The 23,491-nt window shown below is 36.7% G+C and overlaps 2 protein-coding genes across 3 annotated transcripts; one reads left to right on the forward strand and one right to left on the reverse strand.

The window, feature by feature from the left end:
- Positions 1 to 180: 180 nt before the first annotated feature.
- Positions 181 to 4,589, reverse strand: LOC115445975 (eukaryotic translation initiation factor 2-alpha kinase 1). Of its 2 annotated transcripts, none has more exons than XM_030172501.2 (3): positions 4,293 to 4,589; positions 853 to 2,183; positions 181 to 569 (listed from the first exon to the last, which is right to left on the reverse strand). In XM_030172501.2, exons 1-3 carry the CDS (start codon positions 4,351 to 4,353, stop codon positions 237 to 239), a joined length of 1,725 nt encoding a protein of 574 aa, XP_030028361.1. In that variant the 5' UTR covers positions 4,354 to 4,589; the 3' UTR covers positions 181 to 236. The 2 variants fall into 2 exon arrangements, with proteins under 2 accessions (XP_030028361.1, XP_030028360.1); XM_030172500.2 differs by having other exon boundaries at positions 853 to 2,201; positions 4,293 to 4,583.
- A 453-nt stretch (positions 4,590 to 5,042) lies between these two features.
- Positions 5,043 to 23,321, forward strand: LOC115445966 (eEF1A lysine and N-terminal methyltransferase homolog). The gene is made up of 9 exons (XM_030172493.2): positions 5,043 to 5,134; positions 5,213 to 5,771; positions 5,973 to 6,113; positions 6,677 to 6,795; positions 18,247 to 18,427; positions 18,995 to 19,172; positions 19,969 to 20,277; positions 20,849 to 20,977; positions 21,532 to 23,321. The coding sequence occupies exons 1-9, from the start codon at positions 5,043 to 5,045 to the stop codon at positions 21,804 to 21,806; spliced, it is 1,983 nt and encodes a 660-aa protein (XP_030028353.1). The 3' UTR covers positions 21,807 to 23,321.
- The last annotated feature ends 170 nt before the right edge of the window (positions 23,322 to 23,491 follow it).

Raw genomic sequence — 23,491 nt, forward strand, 5'->3', positions numbered from 1 at the left:
TTATCATTTTTCCAGTTTGCTTGTCTATTTATTTAGTTATATAAAAATAATCCAGTAGATTTCGTTTATTGTTATTCTGAAGAATTTTATTTAGTATAATTTATTTCTAGCAACAAATCGTTCTATATAATTTTCTATCCTAAAAATCAATGTCATGTGCTGTATAAAAATAAAACAAAAAGTAGAAAAAATACTATAATTAATTATTAACTTACAATCTCACACACAATCACACATTAGGAATTATAATTAAGTTTCGCGAGCATCATCTTCAATTTTGCGATTTCTTCGTCCTTCGCCACCAATTCTTCCTTCAACAACCTGATGGTCTCGTCCTTGTTTTCTTTTAAGTTTTTCAATTCCTCTAAGAGTTGGGCACAATCTAGTCTCTTAGCTGGTCTTCGCTGGACCAGTTTTCCTATGATATGGGCTACTTTGGGATAGTTGGCAGTGAGGTGTGCTGGAATCTGGCCCTTCCGAAGGTCGGTGATGGTCTTTACTCGCTCCATGTTGGTGACGAAGGGCTCCACCATCTCTAGAAGTATTATCCCGAGGCTGTACATGTCGCTCTGGAAAATGTAAATTAGGAACATTAGTATTACGATTCGTAAATCGAAAGAAAAAAATATAATACCTACTGGTTTCTTCTGATATACTATATCATTTATTGAAATCTTAATCAAGATAAAGGCAGCATGTTTTTTAGTGAAAGGTTTATTTGTTATAAGGTTACACCTGAATGCGAAATACTACTAAAGCTTTCATGAATCGTCAAATGAAAAGATTTTCAACTAATTTGGTATAAAAAGCCCGAAGACTTGATACATTCAGTTATTCGTCACATAAACTTACCTTAGGATTACACTGCCCTTCCAACTGCTCAGGCGCAGCATACAACTGCGTCCCAAGCACCAATCCAGAATGCGACTGCTGCAGCGGACAGGCAAGGCCAAAATCACCCAACTGTACCAAAAGACCTCCCTCATGCGGTGCCACGAACACATTACTTGGCTTGATGTCATGGTGGATAATCCCACGGGAATGAATATAATGGAGCCCCCTCACTAACTGTGTGAACATGTCTATCAGTAAGTCTATGTGCGTAAATGCAACAGGATAGTTGAAATCGTGATGTTCTAGAGGAGAATCACAGGGCAGCGTCAGGTCTTCCGAGTTTCTTGTTATCATGTGGTTATTGCGCTCGTCGAGCCACTGCTTCAGCGTTTGTTGGCAAAACGTCATCTGGATGTACAAGGTGGCCCATTTGAGATTTATACGAGAGCAATTCTCGAACTCCACTCCAGTGAACAAATTACAAATGGCGTTCTCTTCTGGTGTTTTGGAATCATCGTCTGTGTCGGATTCTTCTAATTCATCATCAGAGTTTGTAAGGTCTTCGAAACTATTTGAGTTTTGGAAGGAAATACTGAAATCTGACATACTTTTCTCCTTCTTCAACTCTTTAGAGTTGTGTGTTTTGAAAGACGTTATCGTATTCGGGTGCGCTGATGAAATCAGTTTGGAATCGAGGGAGAACTCGTCGCTGTCAGTATCCATTTGGAATTTATGGCCTTTTTTCACCGTAGTTGATTCTATCATCGGTTCCAACCATGCCGCTTTATAATTAACGATATTCGGATGATTGAGACTTGCTATTGTCTTCACTTCGGCCAAATGGTTCATGATTGAATTTACATTGGCAGACTTTATGAAAACCTTTTTAACTGCGTATTCAACACCGTCAAGCCGGTGTCGAGCTTTAAAGACGCTTCCAAACCCACCGCCAGCTATGAAGTACAGCTCCTCGAAATCCCGATGGTATCTGGACCATTCGAGGCCTGAACCGGCTGTTATGGGCCAGGTCGCTGGTAAGGTAATGGGGATTTCTGCTCCGCTTGCGACTGTCACGAATTGGTACAACGCTCGTTGGTACTGACTCCTCATTGCCTCAAACTCGCCCATTGCGTATGAGTCATCTATCAACTTCATGCTGTGTAGCTTCTCACATATTGTGTTGTACAGCTGGTTGGCCTTCAAGGTGTCTTTCTCGAGGAGTGTGCAAAGTTGTTTGACCAGGGACTGTACCAGGAGACTGATGGGTGTGGTGGCGGCGGCATTAATGAGGTCAATCTGTTGCATGCTCTGCTGGATGATTGATTCATGGTTGCTGTTCAGAGTTGGCCCTGGAAAGAAAAGATGTCCTATTTTTATGATTATTGTGGAATAATTGCTTGCTTCAATAGAATATTTTAAAAATATTAATTAGGCTATACATAATAATATAATTGTATATTCTTTATACTGTAGATAGTCTATCTACAAGTATTTGATCCTATAAAAATATATACCACATCAGAACTTAAAAGAATAAGTATACATATATTTAATAAGTAGAAACTATGATAGATGCATGATGATGCATGCAACATCTGAGGCCATGGTCAAGACGACTTTGTACAATCACTAATGCTCATTGAAAAATTAAAATATGAGAATGACATATCCCATCCATAAATCTATTGTTATATATCATTCCCATTTTTTTATTTTCTATTAAATTAACAATAGTAGAAAGGCATATTGGATATTGCCCTTGGACCCACAACATTTGTGTCAATACATGCATCAATCCTCAGTCATCAATCAATCAGCTTAACATTTGCAATAGCATACACACAATATTAAATCATCAAAGTGTTTCTTTTAATATGATGTAATATACTTGAAAATACTTAAAATATTGACATATCATGATTAGTAACTACTGTTATCACTTTCAATGAAGTTATTTTTATACTTGATATCATTAAGGTGTTTATATAGAAGATCGTGGTGGTCTTAGGAGGTAGTGAATGGGCCAACAGCCTTGGGCCTCTAATAAAATGTTACCCTACTTTCAGCAATTGGAAAAACAGCTTGCCTAATATCTGCAGCCTAGAACCGGAAACCACGAGGCAGGGTCTTCACTCACAAAATATTAAATCTTTGACCGGTTATAAGATTTAGAACAAATAAAATATACAAGCAACTTTTACAAAAGATTTGACACTAAACCTTACAACTGAGTACTAAACCTTAGTATAATTCAATTATGAGCTCAGAGACAAAAAAAGTAATGCATACATTGAATACAAAAGAAGATAATATTATATTTTAACTATCACATTTCAACCACAGTTTAAAAACATACTTTCATCAAAATGTATCATCCGAAACTAAACTTTATTGGAAAGGAATAGAAACTACATTTTCCTGTGAAATGTACAAGAACATTCTAGTAGTTGTGGTTACTAAAACATACATGTAAGTTTGTTAGTTATATATTAAACCACAGAACATTTTAACCACCTATTATAGAGTACCTTGATAAAGGTACAAAATGGCCACACTAATATTAATAAATATAAATAAGAATCATGTTATTGCTTAAAATTGAAGTAATATTCAATGTCTTTTTAGTATATGCACCGTTATGACATTAAATTCATGCTTATTTGCATTTAAATATTGAAACAAATAGACTGCCTCGGTGGCGTAGTTGTATTGCATGCCTGGTACATTAGCGCTCTGAGGTCCAGGGTTCGAGTCCCGGGTCGGGCAAAGTGATATTTGGGTTTTTTTTACTCAGTATCAGCCCTGAGTCTGGAATCTGTGCCCGATATGGCGATAAGCTCGCCCCCTATCACTTCGCGAAAAGTGGGTGCCCTGGTTGCGTCTCTGCATACCCCTTTGGGGATAAATGCGTGATGTTATGTATGTATGTAAAAAATATACAATGCACAGCAAGAACAATCTTTGACATTATGTTTACAGCAAGTTACTGTACAGGAGTTAACATTGTTATATTAAAATATTTAATTACATAAATTATTAACTATTAAACATGGTAATATATGAAGCGGAAAGCAAGCTTAGAAGTGGGTCACCTGATGGTATCACTATCAACAGGCAAAGTTTGTGGTGTTTTACGTAAATATTCTACAACAGTAAGTGTAGTTTCATCATACTTTTATTCAAACGTTTATAAATAGGTGCAAAATAATTAGGTACTTAGTGATAATCTGATAATTAATATTAAAATGTCAATATAATGGGTACGATATATTTACAGGTCACCTTTTTTAAAAAAGCATAATTGTACGTTTATACGGTTGTTTTAATTAAGTAACAAGGTACCGTTACACCACGGCGACAGTAGTAGGCAGTAGCCAAGGCTACAGAGAATGTAAGCAATACTTGAATAATGGTAAGTGCATGCTGACTTAAAGTACTTTTAAATGTGCATCGCTTACCTAAATCAAATGATTTAACTGTAGCCAAAGCTTTCCACTTGTCCTGTTTGCTTTTATTCATTGTTTTTCTTTACCCTTCGAAAACACTCCAAAAAAGTGATGTTGTATCCACGATTTTAACTCGCGATAATCTCTAAAACCCATGACTAAAGGATGGCCATCGTGGTTTTTGTAACGTTAAGTACGGTTTAATATGGAAAACTATAAATGAGATCGTAATAACACGCAAAATAAACAAATTCGCTACAATCACACCACAACACGTTCCACCATATTTTTTACGTAATTTCTCGCTCAGAAATACACTAAGGAAACCAAATCAAACAGTCTTACCAAATATATGAGTAATGACGAAATAAATTAATAATTTACTATAAAAATAAAAATAAACATGTGTAAATTGTTTATAAATCATTTATATATTTAAATATAGGGGATAAATTTGAACATTTACAACCGAGATGTATATGTTGTTTATTACTTACCCCACGATGTAGATAATAATTTTTCAAATGTAAATATTTTAGAACAATATATAAAAAATATAAAAAAAATTTAAAATGTAAACGTATTAAGGATGTTGATATGTCGAAATAGAATTAACAACAAATGAATTTTATTGTTTATGAAAATCTACAAAATGGAACAACATTAAGATGGTAGAACTGCTCTAAATGTCAATTTGACACAAAAACAAACGGTGCATGTGCGCGTTTTTGTATTTATTATTGAAATTACTTGATTTTCAAAATGAATCTTCTCCCTAAAAGCCACAAAGAATTCAGTGAAAAAGATTATTGGAATAAATTTTTCAAGAAACGTGGTAACAAGGCTTTTGAGTGGTAGGTTATGGTTGGAATAATCACACTATTTAGGTTGATCAATGTTATATTTACTTCATTACTTTAATATGTTTTTAGGTACGGCGAGTATTTAGAGCTATGCGGTCAGCTCCATAAATACATAAAGCCGAAAGACACATTACTTGTAACCGGATGTGGTAATTCTAGTCTCAGCGCTGATTTGTATGATGTCGGATACCAGAACATTACAAACATAGACGTTTCCGAGATCGTCATCAAACAGATGAAGTCTATAAACGCGCAGAGAGCGAATATGAAGTTTCTTTGCATGGATGCGACTAATATGACCTTTGGAGATGAAGAGTTCAATGTGGTACTGGATAAAGGTACTCTGGATGCCATAATGCCAGATAACACAGAAGAAACTAACGCGATCATAGACAAGTATTTCTCGGAAATTAAAAGAGTATTGAAGCTTGGAGGCCGGTTTATTTGTGTGTCGCTACTACAAAGTCATATTCTTGCAAAATTATTGGCAACATTCTGTGACAAGTCCTGGATGTTCCGTGTGGTGCGGTGCCATGAGGCAGAGCAGAAAAATGCTGAGGATGGAGATGGGGCAACATTACCGGTGTTTGTGATTGTGGCCACTAAGTTTAAAGTTATGCCACAATTGGTGAGTTTAAAGGGCTTATTAAAAAAATTCTTGAAATAAAATTTAAAGAAATTTTCATCATAATATAAATTCTATTAGATGAGTGATTATTGTGGTTTTTATGTAAAAGTAAACTGATAAACATTATTTGAGAAAGGTAATAAATTTTATTTTATATACTTATTTAACAAAATTGAATTATGAAAATTTTATGTTTCACAGATTTTGGAAGTGTGTATGGCTGGAGATAAAATGGTGAGGCTGCAGACTCCTGAGGAGTTGCAGAGTCATGTGAAGTCAGCACAGGATGCAGCATTCATCACCAATGGACTGGCTAAGACTAATCTGGATGATGAAAATGAGGTAGAAATATTTTATTTGCTGCAGTACTACAGGTACAATGAAATCAATGTTATGCATATAGATTGCACAGAAATCCCACTGGCACAGCAGTCTCACAAATACTGTAGTTATTTGCTGATGGTAGAATATATTTCATATTTGCTTGTATAGCAACCACCATACACAAGGTATTAAAACCCACCATAGTGGTCTATGTAAGTATGTTTTATGTTACATTCTAAGATCAGCCTGTGTATATATGGTTCCAACAGGCCGGCATAATTTTATCAACTGTCATGGGTTAATGATATCTGTTCAGTTGAAATTATTGGACCCCACTTCACTTACCATCAAGTGCAGTGGGGTAACTGCCGTGCTGTATAAGAAAAATGCATTACAATTTAAACTGCATTATCTTTAAGCATCAATTATACCACATCACATTGTTCAATTTTTTTTTCATGTTACAGTAAAGTCAATTGAAATGCTCAAATTACGCAATCAGTTATGTACTATATATATACCACAATTATTTTGTTTTTATATAATAATTGTAAATGCTAAATAAAGTATAAAATGTCCAGGTGTCTCTGGACCTGATGCTGCCCGGTGAGGACTCGCCGCGGTACACACTGTATGTCGTCGATAAGAAGCACTCGCAGATCATCAACAAATATGCTGTCTTTATAGTGCCGCAGGGGAGGTGAGTAAAACAAACATTGATATGTCAATAGGTTTTCATGGGCATAAGCGCATTGTATCGCAAATTATAGCCAGTGTAACTACTGGACATAATAAGACTTAACATCTCATGTCTCAGGACGGCGAGCGCAGTGGAATACCAAACAATATGTTATAATTCAAGGTTTAGGATGGTGTTTTTACTGTTTATGGACAGTTGTATTGCTGACCATCAGGTGAATGGCAGGCTTATCTCGTCATTCAAAGCAATAAAAAAGGCGCTCTCCTATTCAGAATGCTTTTGGATAGATGGAGATTTATACCTATATACTGTTTTTAATTCTTCCCCAAATGAGTTCGCAATACAGTTATAGTTTATCACTATTTACAAAAGTAAGTTTTTCTTGTGATTCGCGATAGTGTCGAAGGGGGAGACGTCCGCTAATAAATATGTAGCTCGAATCCTATATAGTTTACTCATTCGTGTTTTCCCAACAGATGCAAAGCAAGACATTTGTGTCTTGCTTATGTATATTGTATATGTATATTATACCAGAGTATAATTATGCAATTATTTGTAATTGCATAATTATACTCTGGTAGTACACCTTTCGGGCCTAAAAGTTTACTCATATTGATCCATACTCCTCACCCTAAGAAGCTTCTTAAGTTCCTACCTTCCCTTCCTCTCTCAGACCAGTTATCAGAGAATGCTGGCATTCACCTTAGCCGTAGCCTTTTTTTTGACGCCTCAGTTACTACTACGACTTAACAAAAATGATTAATGTGGAACTTGTGTCTATATATATATAATAAAATCAGCCTTGTATTCTATACTGTCCCAATGCTGGGCACGGGCCTCCTCTACTACTGAGAGGGATTAGGCCTTAGTGCACCGCGCTGGCCTAGTGCGGATTAGTAGACTTCACACATCCTTGAAATTTCTATAGAGAACTTCCCAGGTATGCAGGTTTCCTCACGATGTTTTCCTTAACCGTTAAAGCAAGCGATAATTCATAAAGAATACACATATAAATTTTTAGAAAAGTCAGAGGTGTGTGCCAGAACTGAAGCCAATAATTACTGCTCTTTATGAATCTCAAAATGATCAATACCAAGTGACGCGCACTTACCAACAATTTCTATCTATCGCATATTAAGAAAGCTGAATCACGACTGTAAAGCTGCGCTCTCTACCCACTGCCTCTGGATCAACAGCGTTTATACATGAAAATAAACATTTCACGACCAGTTAACGACGCAATTGGTGCCACACACATATCATAAAATTAACCCAACAGCGATCTTTTACAACCTACACTACATCATTAAATAATATTATAATATCAGCCCTGTATTATATAATACAGGGCTATCCCACTGCTGGGCACGGGCCTCCTCTACTACTGAGAGAAGAAGGCCTTAGTCCACCACGCTGGCCTAATGCGGATTGGTGGAACTAGACTTTACACACCCTCGAAATCCCTATAGAGTAAGTCTCAGGTTTGCAGGTTTCCTCACGATGTTTTCCTTCACCGTTAAACCAAGCGAAAATTCACAAAGAATACACACATATTTTTTTAGAAAAGTCAGAGGTGTGTGCCTTTTGGCATTTGAACCCACGGACATTCGTCTCGGCTGTCCGTTCCACAACCAACTAGGCTATCGCCGTTTGTGTCTATATATTGTGACTAAATATTCGATTTATTATTTTTGTCCATAGCGCCTGCCGCCTAGAATCCTTAATGTGTCACGCTCAATGTGCTATAGCCGCAATACCATGCTCTAATGCCAACGCGTTGCACCACCGCGCTACAATCTAAGACAGTTATAGCTGCACCAATAAATCACGCGCGGCTATTAGTCGAATGATGAATATACGACTACAAATGATTGTCTTACATGAAGTGTAATTGTAATCATTATGCTTGTCAAATAGAATTGTATTGGTTTATCGCTGCACAATTAACGATCGAAATTTATAAATGATCCCGATTGCTATCTTCGGATAGATCCCGAGAATAAAGTCAAAGTAAGTGATCTATCTGTCATGTATTAGGCCAGCGTGGTGGAGTCCTAATCCCTCTCAGCATTAAAGAAGACCCGTGCCCAGCAATGGGAGAGTATATAATACAGAGCCGATATTACAAGTCATGTGTTAGCATGTCAAACAAATTTTTATATGATTGGTTATTTTTTACGCATGATTTGATCGTTTATAATTGCAATGCACATGATAGCAAGTACAGTGTAGTTAAATAACCATGTTATCTAACAAGAGGTCGCATCCTATCACATTATATTGCGGTCAGATTTGGCAGCTCCATAATGCATTACTTAATGTATTTTTTATACATCCACAAAGTGACCCCATTGCATCTGATGGTAAGCGGAGTAGGAACCAGAAAATGGCCCTAACGAGAGATGATTACCCTCGCCAGTCGACACAATTATGTCGGCCCGTTCAAAACTATGAGTAGATATACAAAGGTCGTACAAAACTCGTGTAATCAATAATTGTACTCGCCACCAGCAATCTGCTTGTTTTCAACGGGAATTAATGACTTCAGGGCCCTTATTCTGTATGGTAGTGTAAACGCGTAACGCGGCCGTGTCATGTTATCTTCGAGAAATGTGCGTGGAATGGTATTCTGTAAGCCAAATTTCTATAGTCCTAAACATGATGCGTTGTGTTGCATGCTTGTTACGCACTGTTAAAATAACGTGCGGGATAGAGACTAAGGCCCCAGAAAGTCAACACCTTGTTAGATATACTGTAATATATGTATTGCCAGTGTCAGGTTGAAGGCATCTCACAGTTGCGGGGAGGAAGGGGGAGGGAGCGCAAATAGGCGCAGATCGTTTGGCACCTGATATAAATAACGCCACGTGAGTCGCCACACGTCTGTGTGTTTGGCGGACAATTCCAGTATTTAATAGTCTGGAATTTTCTAAAAAAGATTGATATTTTCATGGGAATGTTTTATATTATCTATACTATTATATAAAGCTGAAGAGTTTGTTTGTTTGTTTGTTTGTTTGAACGCGCTAATCTCAGGAACTACCGGTCCAAACCGAAAAATTCTTTTTACGTTGGATAGCCCTTTGTTCGTGGAGTGCTATAGGCTATATATCATCACGCTATACCCAATAGGAGCGGGGCAGTAATGGCTAATCTCAGGAACTACCGGTCCAAACTGAAAAATTCTTTTGCGTTGGATAGCCCTTTGTTCGTGGAGTGCTATAGGCTATATATCATCACGCTATACCCAATAGGAGCGGGGCAGTAATGGCTAATCTCAGGAACTACCGGTCCAAACTGAAAAATTATTTTTGCGTTGGATAGCCCTTTGTTCGTGGAGTGCTATAGGCTATATATCATCACGCTATACCCAATAGGAGCGGAGCAGTAATGGCTAATCTCAGGAACTACCGATTCGAACTGAAAACATATTTTTGTGTTGAATAGTCCTTTGTTTGTGGAGTGCTCAAAGTTATATATCATCACGCTATGACCAATAGGAGCGGAACAGTAATGGCTAATCTTAGGAACTACCGGTTTCAACCAAAAAATTCGTTTTGTGTTGGATAGCCCTTTATTTGTGGACCGCTATAAGCTATATATCATCACGCTATGACCAATAAGAGCGGAGCAGTAATGGCTAATCTCAGGAACTACCGGTTTGAACTGAAAAAAATCTTTTTTGTGTTGGATAGCCCTTTGTTCCTGGAGTGCTATAGGCTATATATCATCACGCTATGACCAATAGGAGCGGAGCAGTAATGAAACATGTTGCAAAAACGGGGAAAATTATGAGTTTTGAGAGCTTCCGTTGCCTGCGCTGCGTAAACGGTTAAAGTTATGCAACAATGATGTATGACGGGATTGTTTCACTTAAAAGTTCTAAATAATATAAAAAAGTCCCCCGCTGCATCTGTCTGTTACGTGTTAAACTCAAAAACTACCCAACGTATTAAGATGAAATTTGGTATGGAGACAGTTTGAGACCCTGGGAAGAACATAGGCTCCCGGGAAACTACTATTTTTATAACGGAAAACTTTAGCTTGAAAAACTTTATAACGCGGGCGGAGCCGCGAGCAAAAGCTAGTATGTAATAAAGTGGTTTAAGTTCCATTCCGTTGGTCATGATGAGTGATGCATTTAATAATTATATTTTCAAGTTGCGTAATTATGTTTGAATTTATTAATCAATATAGATGCAAATATACAACCGAATTGTTTGAGTCCTAGGAACAACTAAATTTTGAATACAACACTAGGTAGTGTCCAAATTAAACTTTTATGTCATAATCTATCCGCGAGGGAATCGAGGTTTATACAGCTTTATCCTTCCTGTTGGGTTATGACTATATTTGAGTAAAATTGAGTAAGATTTCTTGAATATACATTTATTAGTTGTTACACTAAACGAACTGTTCAATACATATTTTGACACACGGAAGACAACAACGCTACTCGGCGGATATCAAAAGAAACAATATATGTTTACGAAGACACCTTTAAATATACTATATATAAAATACGTTTACATAAAACATTATCCGACCTTTAAATTTATCATTATTCAACACTCCCACTTAAATTTATAAGGTGTCATTAACTTCTAACTTAATAATTAATCTACTTCTATTACATCCAATAACTAAGCACTACATATTAATTAACTTCGTATTTCACTTATTTAAGGAAATAGGTATCTATGTATTTTTCATCATCTTATCTCTAATACAAACAAACTTAGTTATAGGCAAAGCTTTCGTCAAGACATCCGCCAATTGACTTGAACTTTCGTCTTAATTAAGTAACGCAAGATTCTCTTCATTGCAGTCACATGTAACTGACTTGGATTATCAACATATTTACAAACAACATTTACAACACACTCTACGTTAGGTCTCGATACAGATGCTAAGTATAACAATGCTCCCACTGCTTCTCTATAAGGGAAATTGACAGACACATTACTTGTATTCTTTGATAATTGCACATTTACATCCTCAGGGGTACTGCAACATTTAGCATCTGACAAATTAAATTTATTTATTAAAGTTTCCATGTACCGCTTTCGGCTTATGCTTATATATCCATCTTGTTTCTTATCTACATGTGATTGAATCTCTTCGTCTATAGCTTGCTTCCTTTTATTTTTTATTTCTTTTACGTCATATGTTTTCGGTATTTTAAACTCAGTCAAATTTACTTCCATCTTATTACGTCGAGGGCGTAATGTGATATTTCTCTGTTCTTCTTTCTGAAAACTCCAACCTCTTGGAGGACAATAAGTGTCATCAGTATCTTCAGTGCTTTTCATACTGTCATCTGAAGAAGATTCTAGAGATATGTTTTGTTGGTCTTCAAAACTGCTTTTTAACTGCTCTTTTTCATTCTCTTCTTCATTGAATTTCACTTCGGTAAAATATTGTCTTTTCTCTGATATACTTGATTCATCGAATTTCACATCACATGAAGTCGTAACATTTCTTGTACTCTGATCGTACATTCGGTAGTTATCACGTTCATAACCAACTAATAACATTTTCGTACTCTTCTTATCTTTTGGTAGATGTACGTATCCAATCGAACCAAAAATTCGTATATGTTGATAGTTAGGTTTTATTCCATTCCATAGTTCAAAGGGTGTGACATTTCCGGTTTGACTTGACGTATTTCTGTTCAACAAATATACTGCGCAGTTGACAGCTTCTGCCCACAAGTTCAAGGGAATGTCTTTCGCATATAACATACTTCTTGCACTTTCCATAATTGTACGTAGCTCTCTTTCTGCCCTTCCATTTTGTTGCGGGGTATATGGGGCTGTGCGCTCATGAATTATTCCATGTCCTTCTAGAAATGACTTAAATTCATGGTTTACATATTCACATCCATTATCAGTGTGCAAGATGTGCACATCACGCTGAAACATATTCCGCACAATTGCATTGTACTTAACAAAGTATTTAAATACTTCACTCTTATGTTTTAAAAAGTAAACATGACGGTAACTTGTAGCTCCATCTTTAAATAAAACAAAGTACTTCATACCTGACACAGAAGGTTCTTCCATAGGACCACATACATCGCTATATACAATTTCACCAGGTTGTGTTGGACCTCTAGTAGACTTCAAGAAAGGGGATCTTGCCTGCTTGCCATATTGGCATGCTTCACAAATAAAATCCTCGTTCCCTGTCAAAGTGATTGGAATTGCTCCACTTTTACTCATATTTTGAAGCTCCTTTTTATTTAAATGTCCCAATCTCTCATGCCAAACTTTGATATCCGTCTGTACAAAATTACAGTTTTCTTGTTTAATTGTTTTAATTTCCAATTCATACAAATTGTTTTCTTTTAATTGCGCACACATAACAACTACGTTATTTTTCATTACTATTGCTTTTTTACTATTTTTCATTATGACATAACCTTTCCTAGTGACAGCTCCTTCAGAAAAAAGATTTCTTCGTAACTCAGGCACATAAAGGACATTCTCTAGCTTACATTGTTCCCATTTTCCTTTCACTAGTTTATTTACTAAAATAGTACCTTCACCACATACTTTAATACATTGTTTATTCCCTAATGTAACTTCTTTGTCAATGTCATAGTTTTGACATTCATTTAGTTCATAAAAATAGTCTCGTCTAAATGACATATGCATAGATGCTCCGCTGTCTAATATCCAACCTTCTTCACCTTCTTCAAATATAGAATATTTTTCCGCACTCAATGCTAACATATCACAAGGCTCCTGATTTTTAAATGTTCTCCTTGGCTTCTTACAGTCTCTTGCAAAATGACCTCTTTTTCCACAGTTGTAGCATATAAATCTATGATTTGCATTTCTTTGGATATTTACTGAATTATTCTGGCAGTCTCCACTTCTTTCTCCGTTATGCCTTTTTGTGGCTACTAATGCGGTCTCATTGACTGTTGCTGCTGTTTCATTAGCAAGGCTTGCTTCTTCGTCTATTAAACGTGATGTAAGATTTTGTACCGTTTGCCTACTTTGATCAAGCGACATCCATGCTTGTCTAAGTGAACGGTATGTTGGCGGTAATGTGCTCAAAATTTTTGTCATTACTGCCGTATCACTGATCTTCTCACCCGTTTCTCGCAGTTGCTTCGCCAAATTTTCCACCTTAGAGACATGCTGTGCCATAGTATCACTAGCACAATAAGAATACTGATAAAACTTCTCATGAATTGCCATTTTATTATATTCAGATTTTTGCTCATAAACAGCTTCTAGTTTATTCATGACTTCCTTTGCAGTTTCGCAGTTTTCTATAAGTGATATCTGATTCAAATCCATCGATGATGTCAAGATGAACATGGCCATACCATCATCCTTATCCCATTGCACTTGCGAACTGATTTCTTTGGGTCTTGCCAAATCTATGTTTAGCCCTTTTGCTCTTAATGCACATTTAATTTGAAATTTCCATTGCTTGAAATTTCTGCCGTCGAACTTTTCAATTTTCATCGAGTTCGTGACCTCCATTTTGTAGGTTTCTTGTACACCACAAAATATGTGCCAAATTACTTCCGTAATAATTCTGCTCTTTACTCAACTTTTTCTCCAAAATATTATCTACCACGATGCCTGGGCCCATAACCTGTTGGGTTATGACTATATTTGAGTAAAATTGAGTAAGATTTCTTGAATATACATTTATTAGTTGTTACACTAAACGAACTGTTCAATACATATTTTGACACACGGAAGACAACAACGCTACTCGGCGGATATCAAAAGAAACAATATATGTTTACGAAGACACCTTTAAATATACTATATATAAAATACGTTTACATAAAACATTATCCGACCTTTAAATTTATCATTATTCAACACTTCCGTTAAATTTCATTATTTATCAATAATGCATTTATCCTCTAAAACAGTGACGCGTGGCGTCCCTAATCCCACGCCTGCGAGTAAACAAAACAGAGGCGGCTGTTATTTCGATATGTTTGTTGTGAAAACTGAAGGATATCTGTGTTTGCTAGAAAATTCGCTTGTTTACGCATTATTTGTAGACGTGTTTATTTTCGGCACGTAGTACGTAAGTTTCAATGAATGAATTTTTAAAACAATTTTTTTTAGGTCGCTTATAAGGTTTTTGTTTTGAGAACTTGGAATTCAAATTCATTAACTTTAGTAGATTTTTGTAGATAGTAGATGTAAAATATATCGTTTCTAACTTGTTTGATATTTTTTTTAATTATAAATTTTTGGATACGGTAATCCGTATATTCTTTTAGTAATTTAATAAATTATTGTTACTACCAATGATTATTTAATAAAAAGGTTTAGATACGTTATAAACAGTGTTCTAGTAGCACTCTAAAATTGAATTAATCAACAGAATCGGCCTTAGTATCCCGTTAGCATCTACTGAAGTTTGTCGTCTAGCTAATTTCCAAAATGTCCTATATGATACTAATGAAAATGATACTCAACTACTTTCCCGCGTCATATTGTAGTTTGTTACAATAATAAGTTATCTATGTGTTCGATAATGCGCCGTTTTCGAAAGCCGAGTGCAAAAGAGGTGCCGTATTTACACTTTTTTTTACTAATATATAATTAATATAGAAAATGGAGTCGTGTATGACAATTTTCTAAAAATGTATAACTTTTTTTGTCATACGTCAAAAATTTTATATTAATTGCCCCTTTTTTCAACACACGATGTATTGCGTGGGGTTTGGATGTATGCCCGGTATATCGCGTACGTGACCACGCCCGCCTTTCCCGTCGAAAAACAATCCAAAACTTGTCCAGAAGTGCAACCAACCGTGTGTGTGGTGTTCGCTTGGATTTGAAAAAATAGTAATCTGTGATATCTACTTCGTGGTGAGACTGTATAAAAAGAAATTTGAGTTCTTTTTGCGTTTCAAGTTAGTAGGTAAGTTTTTATTAAATAATAAAAAATATTTTTAAATTTTTTATTAGAAAGAATAAAAATAAAGCAATTGTTAGATACTAATTATTAAATTTTAAATTGACATTTATCATGTTTTATTCTTAAAAGACTTTTTTAGGCAACCATAAATAATTAGAAACAAAAAAAAATTATAAAATTGTTCTCCTATTACAAAAAAAAAATGGACATTCATCGCTAAATGAATGGGGATATTTAATTTGTACATTTTATAAAGTTCATGAAGTAAGGACACGATTAAATTATTTTTGTACGAACTTTGTTATCCTCTGCAGGTATAAAAATAGTCATGAAACAATTCTCCGCAAATAAAATTATGCGAATGCGTTATATCTAAGAGCATTAAATTTAGCATAATTTTTGCAAGGCGCATCGTTTTGCAAAAGCATTTTGAATGTAGAAATCAGTGACGCAAGGTGAAATTTTCCGAAAGAGAACACAACATATTGGTACTAATATACATAAATGCGGTCTGTAAATCGTTCTAATGATAATTAGATTCTATATAAAGGGAAGCCGATAGGAATCGGGATAAAGGGTCCAATCGCCACTGCTAGAAACCACTAGAGATACTGTTACCAATTGTGTTAGCTAATTATAATTGGCGCCGCGAGATTAGCGGCCTAAGGACTTACTCCTACTTTAATTTATGCGCGCGCAGATTTTTTGTTTACTTATACCTACAGTTTATGGATTAGCTAAAGGTGATTTTTTTAATAAAAATATATCGTCGCTACTTAATAATATCAGCCCTGTAGTATATACTTGCCCACTGCTGAGCACGGGACTCCTGTACTACTGAGAGGGATTAGGCCTTAGTCCACCACGCTGGCCTAGTGCGGATTGGTAGACTTCACACACCTTCGAAATTCCTATAGAGAACTTCTCAGATGTGCAGGTTTCCTCACGATGTTTTCCTTCACCGTTAAAGCGAACGATAAATTCACAAAGAGTATTACACACATGATTTTTTAGAAAAGTCAGAGGTGTGTGCCCTTGGGATTTGAACCTGCGGACATTCGTTTTGGCAGTCCCTTCCACACCCAACTAGGCTATCGTCGCTACTTACAATGTTTTAAAATCAATATTTTAAGGAAGTAGTAGTGCGCGCTCTAAACATAAAGTGTATTCAATAGTGTACTCGGGGTATGTTATTACTTTTTATTAACAAAGTTATAACACATGTATTTTGAATATTTTTCGCCTTTAATTTATTTTTTATTAAATTAATTAGTGTCGAGGAATCATAGTAACCAAGCGAATATTTATAAAGGACCGTGATAACACCAGAAAAAAAAAATATTTTGTATTTTCTAATTATCACAACTTCCCCGAGACATAAACATAAATATTTGGATGGGCAGTGTCGTTGTATGGTTCAATTGCATCCTCCCTTCTACCTCCTTAACCCATGACTAAACCCTTAAGACTGAAAAGAAAACAACTACAAGATCCTATAGCTGTTTTAGTTGCTAATTTAAATGCTGGAACGCTTCACGCCAGCTATACGCTTCCAGTAATTGGGAACGCCCATTTGTCAACGAATGTTGTATAATATCAAGTCATCTATTTTTATCACATGTAAACTGTAGAACATACTGGAACTGTCGTATAGCTAACGAGTGATGCCGTGCTGATTTATTCTTGTCGTTTATAGCGCCCCCTTGCATCCATCTCACTGTGACATATCAGATCATGTTTAGACACTGTCCGCGATTTATTTTTACACTTAGTAATGTAGCGGCGATAGTCTAGTTGGTTGTGGAACGGATTGTCGAGTTAAATGTCTGCAGGTTCAAATCCCAAGGGCACACACCTCAGAGTTTTCTAAAATTATGTGCTTATTCGTGTGTGAAGTCTACCAATCCGCATTCGGCCAGCGTGGTGGACTAAGGCCTACTTCTCTCAGTAGTAGAGGAGGCCCGTGCCAAGCAGTGGGACAGTAAATATAGGGCTGATATTATTATACTATTTAATGATAGTGTAGGTTGTAAAAGATCGCTGTTGGGTTAATTTTATGATATGTGTGTGGCACTAATTGCGTCGTTAACTGGTCGTGAAATGTTTATTTTCATGTATAAACGCTGTTGATCCAGAGGCAGTGGGTAGAGAGCGCAGCTTTACAGTCGTGATTCACCTTTCTTGATATGCGATAGATAGAAATTGTTGCTAAGTACGCGTCACTTGGTATTGATCATTTTGAGATTCATAAAGAGCAGTAATTATTGGCTTCAGTTCTAGTACAATAACTGCAAGTAGTAGTAGATCTATATCTCAAACAACTACAGCTTCATTATCATTTAATTCTCAAACTAAAATTTTTAACCTAACTTTTAAATAATGGAACATTTAGCTCTTTGTTTGAAACCTTGTATCAACGAGGCTACGATGTATGTTTTGTAAATTGTTCCTTTTAATAAATAAATTAATAACGCAGCGGGCGAACGGACTTATATTTACATCTCAGAACTTATATTCCAAACAACAAATCCTCCATTGCAGAGAAGCCGAGTGGTTGTTCGGCACGCCGGCGGGCAGACGACAGCTGCAGGACTCGGCGCGGTTCGGGCGGCTCGTGGTGGCCGTGCTGCGGCGAGGACATCACTTCGACAGTCTCGACGCTGTGAAGGAGGAACTCGCGCATTCAGCCAAGATGCTCATACCGTATGGGTTTAGTGGGCAGGTAAGAGCAGATCTTTATTAAGCTATCTATTTAATTATGATGGGTCATCATTTCAGCCGGGAATCGCCCACTGCTGGACATAGGCCTCCCCTATTAAGCGGCATAGATAGGTTCTGGGCCGCCCTCATCCATCGGAATCCGGCGACCCTCACCAGGTCGTCGGTCCATCTCGTGGGGGACCTGCCTACGCTGCGTCTTCCGGTTCGAGGTCGCCACTCCAGAATTTTTCCGTCCCAAATTATGATGGGTGTTGTTTTCTAATTATTTATATGTTTATTTCGAAATATCCAGAAAGCCAGTCTATTCCCTAATTAGTACTTGTTACTTTCTGTCAAGGTTGTCTATTATACTTTTGGAATTGTGGGTGTTTATGGTCGGAAATTTTCTTTGTGTTAAATAACTTATCTACTAGTTTACCGGGCACAATTCCAGACTAGCTTGATACTGAGTTGAAAACTAATACAATTTTACCCGACCCAAGAATCGAACCTGAAAACTTCGCAGCTGTCGTAATACAGCCACCTCACCCAGACATAGCAAGTATATTTTCCTGGGTTATCATTTCAGATCCCGTTCCTGTCGCTAGGCAGTGACGTGGGCCGCCGCGTGAAGATCCACTCGGGCTCGTCGAAGATGTCGGGCGAGTTCGTGGTGGAGGATGTGGACGTGGACGGCGCCACGCACCGCCGGCTCGTGTTCCTCGACAACCAGTTCCTGGTGCAGTCCGAGGCCAAGCTTAAGACTGGTGGGTGCTGCTTTTGACCAAGTTTACAAGTGTGCTGGTGGTAGGATATATTTAATGCACGGTTAGCGACTACTGTGCATAAGGTGTTGAAACCCGCCATAGTGGCCCATGTGTGTCGCGTTCCGAGATCAGCCTGTGTGTATCCGGTTCCAACAGGCCGGCATAATTGTGTCGACTGTCGAGGGGTAATCATCTCTGGTCAGTCGACATGCTATTTGACTCCACTCCCTTTGTTACCATCAGATGCAGTGGAGTCACTTTGCTGGGCACGGATAAAAAAAATCTTGCGTGTTAAGCTATGTTTGGAATTGCAAGTTCTCGCAGCAATATTTAAATAAAACAAGTTCTCTTGCTAATCTAAACTTCGCCTTAGAATTTGTTTGTTCTTAAGCCTGACCCTTCCATGAGGTAAATCGTTAAAAACTGTCTACATAAACTTTTACTATATTTCGAGGATCTCGGCATCCAATCCAAACGTCTGGGTCCCCAATTTCGCTAAGCCAGGAGGTACCAGTATCCCATTCGCAGGGACCTCTTGGTGTTGACAATGGGGAAAATTAAGAACCCCCTATGAACCATGCACCAGGGATATTCGGCTCTGATAATGCTGAACTGAGCAATGCATATGGTGAAAAAAAAATATATCTAAGACACTTGAAGTATTTTTCGACTGTCATAACTCGCACATTTCGTTTCCCAAGCTGACCATTGAATCCTGATCCTCACCAATTTAAGAAACATATATCATAATTACTAAGTTCACTACTGCATTTAGGCTATAACTATTTATCCATAGTAAAAAGGAAGAACAAAACCAAACAAGTGGTGGACTTCGGCCACATATCCCTGTACCACTCGTTCATGTGTGTGGGCGTGCATCTGTCCCGCGTTCCTGGCCTGTCCAACGTGGCGCTGCTGGGGCTGGGCGGCGGCAGCCTCGCCATGTTCCTCAGGAAGTGTTACGACGATGTCAAGGTCACCGCCGTCGACCTTGACCCCGCCATGCTCGAGGTCGCTAAAGGTTTCTTCGAGCTGAAGACCGATGATAGGTTGGTTGTGCAGATCAAGGATGGTCTGGATTTCTTGAAGGAAGAGGCGAGGAGTGGTGAGTTATTTGGCATCTAAAAACTTTGTAAACTAACAACACATCATATCATCAAACTGTATAGGATTGTGTACTGTGACTGATTTTGTAAGTTCTGGACTCATTCAATGAAAAATTTGGAAAGCCAGTTCACTTAAATTAGATTCATTTTACTATTAATATAATATACTAATATACCCTCTTATTCATAGACGTTTTTTATCTAAGGACGGAGCATTCCTGTGATAACAAGTCTGTTTCTCAGTGCTGACGGTATGGCAGCCTTCGCAGTGCGTATACATATGGCTGTTGTGATTGGCTAATATTGAGATCAACTCGAATCTAGTTGGCTGTCAGATAAACAAACCTGAACAAACAGCAAGCCGTCAGATAAACGTGGAAACAGACTTGTTATAACAACATTGCTTCATCCTTTGATAAATAATGTCTATGAATGAGGGGGTTAGTGTATATTCCCTTTAAAATTCCAACGATAATTACATTTATTATACCGCCATCTAGCGGTACATGCCTGAACTACCATTAATAATTTGACTACAGACTAAAACTTTTTGATTGTATTCAATTACAGGTAACCACTACGAAGCGATAATGTTCGATATGGACAGCAAGGACCGAACGCTGGGGCTGTCGTGTCCGCCCAAACAGTTCCTCGATGACTATGTGCTGGAAGATGTGAAAACCATGCTCTCTAATAAAGGTAATATCTATGCTTTTAATTACTAAAATGAATACACATCACTGATAGGTTCCCAAAATTTATGCTTATAATGCAATGAAAATAAATCTACTAACGTTTAAAGCTTGCGTTTGCTGCTCCTAATCTTTATTTTATAGTAAAAGTTTGCCATAGAATATTTGCCTAGTAGACATCCTCCGTTGAACATAAGACACCCCCATATCTCCAAACCTGTTAGGTAACCCATGGCATCTAGCAAGTTCCGCCATTTATCAGACAAGAATTGACTGTCTCGGTGGCGTAGTTGTATTATGGTACGACTGCAGAGTTAGGTCTTGGGTTCGATCCCCAAATCGGGAAAAGTGATATTGGGTCTTTCTACTCAGTATCAGCCTGGTCTCATCTCAGTATCAGTCTGGAATTTGTGTCTGATTGGTGACAGGCTCACCCCCTATCTCATTATGGGGCGGAATACACATGACTAAAAGTGATTGCACCAGTTACGCTTCTACCTGTCTGAAGTAACTGCATGGCAAGTAGATGTCCAGATTTTTAATAATAATCCTTATTTCCAGGTCAATTCATTCTCAACTTAGTATGTCGCGACACAGAGCTGCAGGCGTCGATAATAGAGACTTTGAAGCGACATTTCAAACACATAGTCACTGTAAAACTGTTCGAAGAAATAAACGAGGCAGTGTTCGCGACCAACAGCGATGAAGTCTACAACATAGAAGTGTTTGAGACGTGTGTGAAAAGTCTTAACTCTATGGCGCGGGAGAACAACTTGGTAGATGTGAAGTGTGTTGATTTGAAGGACTTTTTGCAATCCGTTACTATTGTTTCGTAAATGGAGTTGTAGTATTGAGTGAAGAGTGTCGTTTTCAATAAACTACTAATGGCTAACTTCGGATCAGAATAAGCCAATCAAAGTAAGTCTTAGCATGACCAACGAACTACTATGATTGGCCCATTTTCGCTTTAAGACCAAAGGTAGTGATCTTAACCGTTAATTTGGTTTTGCCGTATACTTAAGTTGCTTGAAGATTAGCATTTTCTTTTATATCTTGAGGAGACAGATATATACACTATGGTATATGTAAGTGGAAGAAGGTTTAGGATTCCCTGCTAGTGTTAAAAAGCTATTAGACTTAAATAAAAATCGGATAGAGAAAAGCTAGATATCTAGATATATTTAAAATGATAGCTGACTGTAGAGGCGATAGGACGTCTAGGTTTATAGAAACGGGATAAAGGATAGCTCAAGCCTGAATTACAATAGGTGTGACCTTTCGTTTCTCATGTAATTGTTCGCCATCTTTGTGTAGATGTCGATTTTTGCCTAATTATAAACAAATACTTATAGCAGAAATTTTAGTATTTCTAGAAACTGCCAAAAGTGGTTTGTAATATATTGGGATTTATATTTGAAATGTAATTTTTCATATCATTTTTTATACAGTATAACTATAGGGTAATAATATACTAACAAAATTCAATGGAGTAATTCAAATTTTTAGTTGTTTTTTATACTTGTAATTGTGTTTTAATCTGGAATCCTGGAAAAGGTCCTAATGTATTAATAAATTATATTTTATATTAGCCTATAGTACATACTCAAGATTAAGGTACCTTTCTATTAGTGAAAGAGTGTTTAAAATCAGTTCAGTAGTTCCAGCTGTTAGCTCATACAAACCTACAAACTCACAAACTTTTCCTTTTTATATTACGAGACTACACCATAATGTAGTCATAAAAATTAAAGAGATACAGTTTACTGAAATTTAATTAACATTTTGATTCTATTTTGTCTGCTCTACCGTCGTCACATTACGTCAGAGGCACACGTCAAGTCACACTGTGTCAGTGTTGTCACGTCACTCTCTTATCCATCGCGTTATAGTAGAGTTCAAAACAACCTCGGGTCGGATCGACGAAAAGTTTCTCGTTCTTGTTATTAAGAATTTTCTAGATTAATGTCACTTCTTATTAATTAAGAGAGCTTTTATAATATTTTGTATTTTAACTTAAGTTTTATGAAATTATTAAGCGGTGGAAGCCATATAAAAAAGAAGATCTAGGTCATAAAAAGAAATTGTACAAAGTGAAGAAAAGTAAACTACGAATATGTACTTAGAAAAAATTGAAATTTGTATTAAAATTTAAAACCAAAATGCAATTTAAAAATTGATGTAACATCATTGTTAAATTTATATTACTAAAAAAAACTATTTTTTTTATATATTTATAAGAATAATTTGTTGTCTGTTAGTATGTTTATTTACATTGTCAGTTAATACTTGTGTGAATTATGTTTCGGTATGTTTGGTATGTAATTGCGAGTAAATAAAATTATATGTTTTTCTTCGTCTAGTTTGATTCGGTAATTGAATTATGAATTTTTTCAATTTTGTTCAGATTTTTTACTCTATATTTGAGCAATCATTTGCTTGTTTATTTCTACGGGTTGTAGACCATCCGCGGCAAGCGTAACTTAGTTTTCTGTCTGCAGCCGGCATTAGTGAATATAAAATG

This window comes from Manduca sexta, chromosome 23 (assembly GCF_014839805.1).
Source record: "Manduca sexta isolate Smith_Timp_Sample1 chromosome 23, JHU_Msex_v1.0, whole genome shotgun sequence".
NCBI classification, from domain to species: domain Eukaryota; kingdom Metazoa; phylum Arthropoda; class Insecta; order Lepidoptera; family Sphingidae; genus Manduca; species Manduca sexta.

Bases quoted from the DNA above. Each gene is read 5' to 3' on its own strand.
- LOC115445975 (XM_030172500.2), bottom strand. From the start codon at position 4,353: ATGAATAAAAGCAAACAGGACAAGTGGAAAGCTTTGGCTACAGTTAAA. The intron at 2,202-4,292 runs GTAAGCGATGCA...TCATAAAAATAG, and splicing joins AGTTAAATCATTTGATTTAG to GACATCTTTTCTTTCCAGGG. The intron at 570-852 runs GTAAGTTTATGT...TACATTTTCCAG, and splicing joins AAGGGCAGTGTAATCCTAAG to AGCGACATGTACAGCCTCGG.
- LOC115445966 (XM_030172493.2), top strand. From the start codon at position 5,043: ATGAATCTTCTCCCTAAAAGCCACAAAGAATTCAGTGAAAAAGATTAT. The intron at 6,114-6,676 runs GTAGAAATATTT...TAAAATGTCCAG, and splicing joins ATCTGGATGATGAAAATGAG to GTGTCTCTGGACCTGATGCT. The intron at 19,173-19,968 runs GTGGGTGCTGCT...ATTTATCCATAG, and splicing joins CGAGGCCAAGCTTAAGACTG to TAAAAAGGAAGAACAAAACC.